Below are 13,010 nucleotides of genomic sequence, written 5' to 3'. Positions count from 1 at the left end.
ATCTTTGGTGATTCATGACTAACATGGCAATAAGAACTCAAATTATTAGGTTCTTTGGTAACTCCAACAAAGGCATATAGATAGTAAGGAAGAAACTCCAATATCTCCTAGTTCAAGCCCCCCCCCTTTTTTCTTTCCTAGTGTCATATCAATCTTTATGCACATAAATCCGTGAAACTATTTCATGTAATTACACTATATATAGCCATGAGCCAGAAATAGGTTCTAATTACTCGACGTAATTCTTAGTAGGTAAAATCTTTTACCTAGGGTAACGCATCTTCTTTGGAATCTTCTTAGAAGCTCGAACCCAAATCTGCATCCGCTTTCTAAGCACTTCTCTACTAAAAGTGTCAACAAAATATCCACTCCACAACTGAACCTACATTTGCTACCGCACCCGCTCCCAGTTCTAGCAACCAAGATGTAATTTTCACAAGCATTTACACAACTTTATATCTTTATCACTACCAATAAGCTACAACAGAAATAAAGTTCCCAATAGCATAAATAACTTAGCAGGTAAGACAGATTAGAAGCTTCAAGTATCCCACTCAAAACCATCACAAATCATTTTTCTTCTTTCCAAAGTCCATTTACACACATCAAATCATCTTACTCACAAATAAGAAATTAGTTAGTCATTAGCTTGAGGTGGCATGAAGTAGGGGCAGGTATAGGTGCAGTATGTAAGCAAGGAATCCGGGCTCATGAGAATTGTAAATAAGAACACTTAGAAGCTGCAAGCAAGAGTGATAAGTCCACTTGTTTGCAGGTTTTATCATTCATTTGGCAAGTAAAATTTGTTGTTATAGATATCAAAGTACGTAGAGTAAAAGGACTCTAAATAACTAAAGTTAAAAATCTTTACATATTAACAAAACTAGTTAGTCATTTGACAGTGGCCTAGCTCATTGCAACAAATTTAGACAATGTCCCAAAATGTTGTAATGACCATTACAACAGTTCTGAGGCACAATTATATTGTCATGAACATAAATAAAAGGATCCATACAATAATTAACAGGATTCAAATAATAATGATTTTATATTCGTTATGGTTTTCACAATGACATCATAGATGAAGATGCTTGTAGACAAGGTGTTATTAATGTAACAATTTAACAGTTAGAAAGTATTATAGCTGTTATAACGTAAGTGTTTATTCTCAAAGATCATGCTCATTTATTTAGCTCCATATTAGTCTAAAATAATTGCTCTGACTATTCATAATTAGCCTAACATCATGTATTAAAATATTGCTTAATAATTTGTGTCGTTTTGTGCATCATGAAGATTTAACAGAAAAGGTGCAGGCAAATGGAAAGGCAGAATCTCTAAAAATAACACAATGTACAAAACAGGGGAAAATCAAGCTCTGCTCTGTTTGCTAGCCAGCATATGATTTGCATGTTCCCACATACCACATTTGTTTACTTGGAGTATGTCTCAAGTCAACAGTTGTTCTTGAGTACTTGCCCTTTTGGGGGTTATACATCCAAGTTCCGTGAGGGGAATTTTCGGATGCCCAAAGTAAATCTAGAAGAAACAGTAAATCCTCATACCATGTGCAAAAATTCTTGAATTCCTTTTCATCAAAAAAAGAAAAACTTGAATTCCTAGATGAAGTGCAACTACAAAAGAAGATACAAAAAGTCACCTCTGAGGACTTCTTCTTGGATGGTTCTTCATGAGATTCTGATACCTGAAATATTTGCACATGCATGCAGCTTAGATGAGCTAAAAACTGTAAGATATACAATATGAACTCTTATTATAGAAAATGAAAGGAAAAGAAATCAGTGACATATTAAGGAGAGTAAGTGAAAAACAACTACTTACAGAATCAAACAACGATAAGTTTTGAGCCTCATTTTCTAATGTAGAAGATTTTTGGGAAGATCCTTCTTCTGATTCTTCAGGGACAGGTGAGGGAGGATTGGCAGGAATGTAAACAACCCGCAGCTTGAACTCCTCAACAACGTTACCAGGTTCTTTATTAAACTGACAATTCAGTATGATATTGAATATAAGTCAGCGCGCTCCCAAAACAAAGTGACAAAAGAAACTTGACCATAAAGAGCAAGCTGCCCAGAACTAGCCACCATTTCAGGGGTCATATCCTTGGCCGTGGCACCATGTTCCACAATGACACTCTGGATGAGGAATTTGTCTTTGCATTGCATGTCAGGTGGAACCTCATTCTGAGCTTGCATTGTTACTAACAATCCCAAAATCAAAGCAATAGTGAATATCATATTCTACTACAGAACAAGTAAGCATTGATAAGTACGTCAAAATCTTGCTGTAGTATGACCAGTAATGATAGTTTACCAGTGACAACACATGTTGATCCAGGTAGAACAATTCCCACATTGGGGCGAACACAATATTTCTTTGGGTTGGTTGTTTTAACCTACAATATGAGAATGAACGTAATGTATTTGAAATCGCCCTCCCAACATCAACGATATACTCAATGAAGCATGCAGAGATAAAGCAAGAAAATATTGCATCAAAAAGGGAAGCAAACAAATAAAACTTAAGATACCAAACTAGAGCACTAAAGTCACCTTGAAGGCAACATACTGATCGGTCTTGTTGGCCAGTTGCATGGAACATGAGCTCTGCTTCTTCAATTCAACTTTTCAATAAAAAACATGGATAAAGAAAAACATATTCTGTCAGCGAAAAGAAAAAAGAAGACAATTTTATCAACCCTACAATGGAAAAGAGCTCATTTTTTGAGCTCAGGATGAAAGAAAAGAATATAAGAACAAGAAACCCAAACCAAAATCCAACTAAACTACAAACCCAGAAGAGAAACCACGGCCACAGTACCACTTCCCCCTTTCAAAATCTCACCTTTGCTGAGATCAACCGAACAAAATAAACCCATCAAGCATCAGCAATGGATCACAAACAGAAAAACGACATACTCAATGGTTAACCAAGATCTCACCCGAAAAACCCCACAAAAACGCATGAAATCTACGAATAATAAGGAAATGGAGGAACTCATACGAAGAGAGCAATCATGCATTACAAAAAGAACGCGGAAAACAGCTAAGAAATGGGATTTACAAGGAAATTTTAGCTCTGCCGGCTGGATATCGAGAAAATCTCCGATACTCATTCTTATGGCCTGAGATCTCGCTCGAAGAAGAAAGCAAGAAGGTACTTCTCCCCCTTAATCCTCTCAGAAAAGAAGAAACCAAAGATTGATGTGATCGAGGAAGGAAAAGGAACGATTTGTAAAAGGGAAAACGATTTCTTTTCCTCTTCTTTGCGCTGGCACTCGAATTCGATCTAAACTCTCGTTCTCTTCTTCCCTCTTCTTCGATTCAATGGAGCTCAAATGGAGGGCTCGAAGAGACCTCGGCAAGGAGGAAGAGTGAGGAGAGACAGGTCTGGGCGTTGGGACTGGTGGTCTCTCTTCTTAGTTTGCTTGATGGAACAATGGTTTGAGTTCTCGATTGACCAAAATACCTCGAAGTCACGCCGTCACGTTCGAGGTTTCCTTAACGGCATTGTTAACGGATCCTAAAACTGTTTTTTTTTTTTGACAATTATGACCGTTACAACGGTGTTATTATGACCAAGGCTAGCAATTTATAACCCAACCCTCAACCTGTGTCACATACGACCTACTTTAAGCAAATCCGAGTTCGACACAAATTAGTTTGAGTCCGATCAACCTATCTAAGCCTATTTATTAAACAAGTTAAATACATACTTGGATCTTTGATATATTTAACCCGTCTTAATCTTTTTAATAAGTGAACCGGGTCACAAAATAATCTATTTAATATATTTAAAACCTACTTAATCTGTTTAATCCATTAACAATCCATTTGATCTATGTAATCCATTTTAACTTGATTTGATCCATTTGGTAAAAAAAAAAAAAAAGTTAAGTTGGGTTGCATATTTAATATATAGGTCATATTTATATTTAAATTTTTCATCTATTTAAGAATATATCAGATTGCAAATTTTGACCTGATCCGTATCCGACCTGATTGCCACTTCTATTGTTGGCACTAAAATAAATTAAATACTAAGTGATACAACAATCAAGCAACCAAAAAAAAGAAAAAAATGTAACAGCTAAAGTGCTACAATAAGAAAACTTTATATACATTTGTAGGTAAAAATAGGAACTTTGGATTTGAATTTATTTCCCTGATTTTTTCTATCATTTATGAAACTGACTGATTTTTATTTAAATAAACTTAATTATTATTAGATGTGTAATAATCAAAATTCTAGTTTTATAAAAGAATGAAAATAATGAATTAAAACATTACCCCTCTTTCAAGAGCAGGAAACAAAAAAATGAAAATAATATAATAAAATTTCAAATTTACTTTTCTTTTAGATACATAGCATGTATTAGATTGCTAGTAATGATTGATAACAAATTATAATTTGTTTAATATATTTTAGAAAATATAAATATTGCATATCATGCTAAACAATCTGCATGTAAATTAATTGGGGCCAAAGTCGTTATCGCTCATAAGGAACGTTATTTTCAAAGAAAAAAATAACTCTTTATATTTTGCATGAATTTGCAAATACTCTTTTGCATCTTCGATTGTTGTAATGTTCACTCTATATTTTTCAAATTATTGCAATGTTATCAAGCAGCCTCTAAATTAGGGCCAGAGCTTGTCTTCGGTGCTATATGGCAAGTTATCTTTGGTTAGTTGTATGATATGGATTTGTTGGGTTTTTTTATAAAAGGGATAAAATCTGACACCGAGTTTCTTGAGCCCAAGCACCAAAATACCCATGTGGCACTAAAGTTTCCGCCAAAATCAATAAAGAGCTAATTTTTGTCTCTCTCTCTCTCTATACATATATACATATACATATATATATATATATATATATATATATATATATATATATATATATATATATATATATATATATATATATATATATATATATATATATAGGTACATACATATATATATATATAGGTACATACATATATATATGTATATGTACATACATACATCTATGTATATACATACATATACATATATATACATATATATATATATGTGTGTGTGTGTGTGTGTTTGTGTGTGTGTGAGATGGTCTCTCTTTGGCTTTCTCTATCTCTCTTTCATATCGTAGACAATTCTTCAAGCTCGAAAATTTGGCACGGGGATGCATCAAGCCTTAGTAGTAGAGGACCAAAGACATATCATTGCCATCTTGGAGCAAAACTTCTGTTCCTACTCGGAAGCAAATTTTGTGCCAAATCTAGTATCGTAGAGACGAATTTGATCGAAAAAAAGTGAAAACAACATAGTGAAGTTGCGAATGAAAGATCCTTCGACTAAAAGGGACCTGCATATGCAACTCACATGATGGGGGGCATTTACCGCCCATAATCTATCCATATCATCTTCCATCTTCATTAAACAAATACAAGCAAAAAATCACACATAGGCACCGGGAGCAAGCTCTGATCCCAATTAAGAGGTTGCTAGATAATATTGCAACATTCTAGAAAATAGAAGGTGAACATTACATCAATCAAAGATGCAGAAAGGTATTTACAAATTTATGCAAAATGAAGAGGAGTATTTGCAATTTTATGCAAAATGCCGAAGGTTATTTTTTCTTACCCTTATTTTTAACCCGCTCCCGTTTTGGGCAAACGGAGGGTGTAATGGGAAGAGACGAGGGGGTTCGGGTTCACAGACTGTACGCTCGTTCTGGGCCTTCGGTCTTGGAGCAACACTGCATGCGCTTTGGAAATCGTGCCATCATGTCTTATGCTCGAGTTGGACGGCATTGATCTAAACAAAAAATCCAATCAAATTATTTATTACCATCTATTAATATTCCTACCTAAGTCGTTGGAAGGATTCGTAATCTTTCAACTGTGGCTGACCTACCCCAACTGTATTTGGATGCAGCTAGAAAGAGGTTGTGGTTCATGGCATCCATTAATAAATATTACATGAGCAAATGATTTCTGAAAAAAAAAAATGTACTCAATGTGCAAACGTGCACAAAGTCTGCATAGCTTTACTAGAATATGGCAAGCCCTATCCACATAATTGATATCAGTTCAAAATTTCGTAGCATTTATTTTTTTTTAAGTAATCGATAAAAATATAATATTATATTGAATATTATATTTGACGCTATTCCTTCGTGATCGAACTCTTAGTCCATCATCAAGCCCTCTTCATATCTAGATGCTGACTATGGTGGCGTTTGGATAGCTGCAACTTTCGCATTCATGTAGCTGGTTAAATAAGATAGAACTACATATATATATATATATATATATATATATATATATATATATACACACACACACCATATGCTGGCTTTTTATATACTTAAATGCACTTGCTCTTCTTTATTATTAAGAAAGATTAGACGAAGCCTGATTAGTTTTGTTAAGCCTAATAACCTTCACTAGTCATACTTTCTCATCTAATACATTCTCTGCATAGTTCAAGGATTAAGAATAAGGAGCATCCCAACGAGAGATCTGAAAATAAGCTTTTATCCCAATCAATCTAGACAAAAGTAGAAAGGGATTTTTTCTAGGAAAATAAAGAGTTCAGTACGCTAGGACCCATTTCAAATATATGGCCGGTTTGTGCCTAGGGTACTGGTCACTTACTCCAACATGCAAACTTGATTTCTGACACAGCCTTGACCCAACCTTGATATGAACGCAACATTGACCACTCGTAAGTGGGTTGGTATGGATTTGAAGCCGAATTCATTGAAAATTAGGGAGAGATCTAGTTTTGAGATTTTTAGACCTAACCTAATCTGGTTCCAGCTAATTACTGGATTAATTTATATATATAATTCTAGTTTTATTTACATATCTTTCTATTTCTAAACTCTTAGCATATGAAACTTAATACTATAACTTAATAAAGTATAAATGATAAAACTAGTCACATTAAACATGTTATGGTGTTTGTACTTAACTTTGGATTAAGTGTATTTAAAATTTTTTTGCCAATGTCCGTCATATAATCAACTACCAAGTGCTTCTTAGGATTTAATTTTTGCAGCATATAATTGGGCGTTTTATGAATAAATTTTTATTAAAGTGTCACAATTCAGATCCTCTCCATTCGGTTGATTGACTAGAGAGGGCCTATTTACTAATCACAACCGTCCCTGTATGCCACAACAACCGTGATTGAGGAGGGCCCACCGTAGCAAAAAATGCGAGCGAGAATCCCAGCTCAAAGTGTGAATGCTGTCGAACTCGACTTGAAAACTCTGATGGGAAATGATGTTATTTTCTCCGGACCCGAACCCAACCTAATCCTTGTGCAGGGTATGGAAAAAAACCTGGGTCTAGGGTTAGGTCTAGATTTACCCAAACCTAGATCTCGCCCTACTTGTGACCGAGCGACTCATGTGGAATGGGTATAATAAGACTATAAGTTGTTCGATTCCTAAATCCTACAGCCTCCACCACTATGCCTGCAAATTGTCCGACCACACCGACTTCATTATAGAGGTGTTTAATAATAAAAATTGCATCCATCGCTACACCAGCATTATAGAGGTGTTTAATAATGTCTCGAATAATAAAAATTGGAGCATTAAAACTATGGTGCTTCCAAAGAAGAGAACCAAAATAAAATACCCCAATTTTCTCAACCTCTCTTGTATCATAAAACCTAACTAAAAGCCCACCAATTTTCTCAACCTCTCCTATTTCAAGGAGATTCTGAGGGTGGATAAGCAGGACGGTGTTTAAAGATATTTGGGTGTGCCTATCACTGGCCAGTGTATTCGCAGCAGAGATTGTTCCTCCATGAAACAGAGCATTAGGCACAGACTTGAGGGCCAGTAGATGGGTGCTCTTTCCATGATGGGCAGAGTCAGCCTAGTGCGGTCGGTGCTCAGTTCGATACCAGTGTATTTGCTATCCAACACCATCCTGCCTTTGACACCACTAAGATTGCATGAGCAGCTTTTCAGAGATTTCATTTGGGGCAAGCGGGGTGGTAGAGGGGGCATCCACCTAGTATCATAGGAGGTGATTTGTGAGCCAGTTAGATGTGGCAGATTAGGGGTGCATTCCTTGGTGGCGAGGCAAGAGGTACTTGTGGCGAGACATGCAGCCAGGTTCATTCTGGAGTGGAGTTCCCTCCCGAGAGCCAAGTATTGTAGCCTATCGGCGGTGGCAGATGTCAGGGCAGGGCATAGGTGTTCCTTTATATAGAGGAAGATTTGTGCTCGGGCCCCGTTGGTGCTCCCTACAACCAAATGGGCCATCGACGATGGACGATCCATTGATGTGCTTGAGGACAGATGGGTGACCGAGTTTCCGCTCTGTCATATGCCAATGCCGGTTGATTCGGCGAGGTTGGCGGGATGCAGGGTCTGTGACCTGTTTATTCCCGGAGAGGGCAAGTGGAGTGAGGTGGTGGTCTGGAAGGCTTTTAGGGAGTCGATGGCTAAGAGGATCATGACCCTACCTATCCCCTCCAGGCCGGGGCCAGACAAACTGGTCTGGGCTTCGACTGGAAGGTTCTATTTTCATCATCACTATTTTCATCAAATTGTTTTTTTTACGAATCATACGTTTTTCACGAAATGTAGGTTCTACTTTCATTTCAATTGCAGTTTCTTTAGATGAAACCAAAGCAGTCAATTTTAATGGAGACCCTAGACATGAAAAGCTACTGCCAATTTTTTAGAATAAGCATAAAGTTATACCCAAAGCAATAGACAATAAAATATGTGGAAAAGAGAAAAAGATGAATAATCAAAAAGTAATTTTCTTTTTTTTTTGTCGATAGATATTTTTTTTTTGGTCCTCATCCTTTTGTCCTTGTAGAGAAAACTGGACACTGAACATGCATTGTCTGGTACAGAAGTAACAGAACAAAGATATAGACAAGCAATCTCCACTATTAAAGATATAGACCACATACCCTCCTTTGCGCCGGCCTTCCGCAGGATTGTGCAGCTGCATTGTCCGGATATATGTGTGTTGTTTGAGACCCGGCTTTCCGGAAGGAGTCTTCAGAAGGCTAGGAGAGCGGTTCCTCGGTCGTGGGGATTTTATGCAGTTGAGTCCCAGGGGTTGTCGGGTGGTATTATAGTCACCTGGGCGCAGGGCTCTTGTAGGGTGGATGTGTTCCATGTATGTACACAGGAGGTGGTTATAGTGATTTCGGAGGGTGGTGGTGTTTCTTGGGTGCTTGCTACAGTGTATGCCAGTACTGACCTCAGGGAGAGGCGGACATTGTGGGAGGAGGCGTCTCAGCTGATTAGTCAGGGGTGCCCTATGATGGTGGCTGGTGATTTCAACTGCATCGTTGATCCTCAGGAGAAGATGGGGGGAAAACCTTTCTCATATGAGAGGAAGGTTAGGGAGTTCCAAGATTTTTTGACATCGAATGGTTTGATAGATCTGGGGTTTTCCGGCTCCAGATTTACATGGTGTAATAATCAGCAGGGCCAGGCTAGAGTATGGGAGCGACTTGACAGGGCCTGTGCGACTGCTGGGTGGGTTCAGTGCTTCCCGGATCACCGTGTGAGCCATTTGCCCAGGATTGCGTCGGATCACTGTCCATTACTGGTGAGTACAGACACTTTTATTTCAGTTCGGCCTCCATTTAGATTTGAGAAAATATGGCTTTGTTATCCGAGATCATGGGAGATGGTGAGGGAGGCTTGGAGTGCTCCGGTTAGAGGAGATGCTATGTATCGGGTGTCTCGTAGACTGGAGTTGACGAGGAGATGTTTGAGGAGGTGGAACCGTGAGGAGGTGGGAGACATTTTCAGGAGGATTGAGGAATCTGAGGAGGCAATTGCTAGGTTACAGGCTCAGGAGGACCAGAGGGGAGGTCTAGCAGATGGGGAGATGGGGGAGCTCAGATCACTACTGACACTGCATGATGGCCTTCTTAGACAGCAGGAGATATTTTGGAGACAGAAATCGAGGGTACAGTGGATTGTGGAGGGGGACAGAAACACTAGATTTTTCCACCAGGCGACAGTTATCAGAAGGCATCAGAACAGAATCAGAGTTATCAGGGATGAGAGGGGGCAGGTGTCAGAGGATCCGGAGAGGATTCAGAGGGTTACGGAGTGTTTTTTCAGGGCTAGGTGGACAGAGCAGCCTACAGGTGGGAGCATAGTGGATATCTACTCGCCTGAGGTTGGGATGTCAGAGGGGGAGACAGCTGCACTGACCAGACCAGTTTCGGAGGAGGAGATCAGAGAGGCAGTGAGGTCCCTCGCGGGGGACAAGGCCCCAGGGCCGGATGGTTTCCCACCCTTATTTTTTCAGAGATATTGGATGATAGTGGGTCGAGATGTGATGGCGGCTATACAGCAGTTTTTCAGTACAGCAGTGATGGCGGCAGATTAGCAGAGGACTTTTATCACCCTGATACCGAAGCGGCAGGATGCCACGGAGCCGAGTCATTTTCGGCCGATTAGCCTTTGTACGATCCTGTACAAGGTGACGGCGAAGATTCTCGCCGTCCGTTTGCGGTGTGTCCTTCCTAGGCTTATTAGCCCAGAGCAGGGAGCTTTCTTGGAGGGGCGGAGTATATCTGATAATGTACTTATTGCCTAGGAGTTTATGTTTGATCTCGGCAGGGCCCCGGTGAGGAGGAGCTTGATGGGGATCAAGCTAGATATGGAGAGGGCCTATGATAGGGTGAGATGGGACTTCTTGCAGCAGTCTTTGCAGGGGTTTGGATTTCCTGAGACTTGGATCAGATGGGTGATGGGCTGTGTACGTGCCCCTTCCTTTGCTATCTTGATGAACGGGACGCCATCCCGTTTCTTTGTGTCGACAGGGGGGTTGCGTCAGGGGTGCCCCCTTTCTCCCCTATTATTCATTATGTGCTCAGATGCATTGTCTAGAGCTCTACGACGAGCAGTGGCCTCTCAGGAGCTGGAGGTTTATAGACCGGTGGTGAGGGCTCCTCCGATTTCCCACTTGTTGTTTGCTGATGACTGTCTGCTCTTGGCCAGGTCGTCGGTGCAGTCGGCTCGGATCATCTGTGGGATTATTCGGGACTACTGTGCAGCATCAGGACAGCGGGTCAATTAGTCCAAGTCATCTATTATTTTCAGCCCAAAGACCAAAGTAGCTGTGAGGCGTTCGATAGTGGAGATCCTGGGGGTGGGAGAGCAGGAGGGCATGATGACATATCTAGGGGTCCCACTCTCCGGTCAGCGGTTGCAGCGGAGGGATTGTGCAGCTCTGGAGCTCAGTATCAGACGGAGACTCGAGGGGTGGCAGATGCATACACTTTCGATGATGGGTAGGATCACTTTGGTTCGCTCAGTTCTTACCTCGGTCCCTATCTATCTACTTTCCAATACTATCATTCCAGTTACAGTCCTGAGATCCCTTGAGCAGCTGTTTAGGGACTTTATTTGGGGGAGGTGCAGTGGCAGAGGGGGAGTCCACTTGGTGGCTTGGGATGTTGTGTGCCAGCCGGCTAGATATGGAGGATTGGGGGTGCAGTCTTTGGTGGCCACGCGGGAGGCACTAGTTGCTAGACATGCAGTTAGATTTTTGCTTGAGCCCGAGGGTATGTGGTCTTCACTGATGAGGGCCAAATATGGTGCCTTGGTTCCTGGGGTGCGAGCTGGCCGTCACCATTCTCCGATTTGGAGGGAGATTTGCACTAGAGCTGGGGTGGTGCTTCTAGAGATTAGATGGATCATAGGCGATGGACGGTCTATTGATGTGCTGGAGGACAGTTGGGTGACCGAGATACCGATCTGCCGTATGCCGACCACGGTTGATGTGACGAGATTAGCTGGCTGCAGGGTTAGTGAGCTGCTGACACTAGAGGGGGCTCGATGGAGGGAGGAGATGGTCCGGGAGGTCTTTGGAGAGCGATTGGCGGAGTCGGTTCTGTCTATTCCGATTCCCACTGGTGGGGGGGGCGACAGGCTAGTATGGGTTCCGACGGGACGGACGCGGGTACGTGAGGATGATAGTGTTATTTTGATGATTAACAAGCAATTCTCTAGAGTATGCTATAAGTTAAAATTGATACTTCATTTATAAGTTCATTGCTCTCAGTACATTTGCTTAATTGGAAATATATATATGGTCTTGTTCATTTGGATGAAACTAACCTTGAGAATGCAGCAAAGTGTGGATTGAGTCGACCCATAGGTTGATTGGGTCGACCCCGGCACATCGAGGAATCATCTGGCACACTCCTGCAAAAACAGCACAAATGAACAGTGAGTTGGGTCGACCCAAGGTAAGCAAGAGTCGACCCAACCTCCAAAGAACCTCAAAATGCAAAGGAAGAATGCTCTCTGGATTTACTGAGAGGGTCGACCCAAGAAGAAGTTGAGTCGACCCAAGTAAACCTTGAGTCGACCCAAGGAAAGGTTGAGTCGACCCAAGTGAAGAAAGGCTGAAATTCAAGGTTCTGAATTTTCTGAAGCTGACCTTGGGTCGACCCAAAGAAAGGTTGGGTCGACCCAAGGCAACAGAAGGCTGAATTTCAAGTTTCTGTGTTTTCTGAGAGGGTCGACCCAAGAAATGGTTGAGTCGACCCAAGTAAAGGTTGGGTCGACCCAAGGACAGGTTGAGCCGACCCAAACACGGGCTGAACATAACGGCTAGTTGTGCAGAAATGCTTTTTGGACTCCCAACGGCTATAAACAGCTAGTTTCTTCAATCCAACGGTCAGAAAGGACTATTTGGAGGTTGGAGAAGTATTTAAGAGGGAGTATTCATCAGAGGAAGCAAGCTTTGAGAAAAATACATCAAGTGCATTCAAGAGAGAACCCTAGCAAGACAAGCTTCATCAAGAGCTTCATTCAAGAATCAAAGAAAGGGATTGAGCAGATTCAAAGAGGCATTAAGAGCTCCTTCCCCCATTGAAGAGTGAAGCTTCCTTGACCAAGAAGAGCAAAGCGACTTCAAAGCGATAATTTCTTTCTAACTCTTTTTGTTGTTCAAATTGCTTTATATGCTCATCTAGGAGTTTAAATCT

General features: G+C 40.7%; 1 protein-coding gene across 3 annotated transcripts in view; it reads right to left on the bottom strand.

Moving 5' to 3' along the window:
* Positions 1 to 3,460, bottom strand: part of LOC103720689 (vesicle-associated protein 1-3-like) — a 30,205-nt gene extending 26,745 nt beyond the window's left edge. For all 3 annotated transcript variants that reach the window (XR_015974085.2, XR_015974084.2, XM_008810520.5), the window contains exons 1-6: positions 3,085 to 3,460; positions 2,574 to 2,644; positions 2,335 to 2,416; positions 2,106 to 2,221; positions 1,843 to 2,004; positions 1,661 to 1,705 (exon numbers count right to left, since the gene is read on the bottom strand). Coding sequence is in view for 1 of the 3 variants with exons in the window: in XM_008810520.5 (XP_008808742.3) it covers positions 1,661 to 1,705; positions 1,843 to 2,004; positions 2,106 to 2,221; positions 2,335 to 2,416; positions 2,574 to 2,644; positions 3,085 to 3,136 (528 nt within the window). In the remaining 2 variants the exon portion in view is untranslated. The remainder of the gene's footprint in view (positions 1 to 1,660; positions 1,706 to 1,842; positions 2,005 to 2,105; positions 2,222 to 2,334; positions 2,417 to 2,573; positions 2,645 to 3,084) is intronic.
* Between the last annotated feature and the right edge of the window lie 9,550 nt (positions 3,461 to 13,010).

Source organism: Phoenix dactylifera, chromosome 16 (assembly GCF_051530095.1).
Source record: "Phoenix dactylifera cultivar Ajwa chromosome 16, Ajwa_hap1_PhDact_Kaust_v1.1, whole genome shotgun sequence".
Taxonomy (NCBI): Eukaryota; Viridiplantae; Streptophyta; class Magnoliopsida; order Arecales; family Arecaceae; genus Phoenix; species Phoenix dactylifera.
The sequence above is the reverse complement of the archived record's forward strand: the minus strand, read 5'-3'. Positions and strand labels throughout refer to the sequence as shown.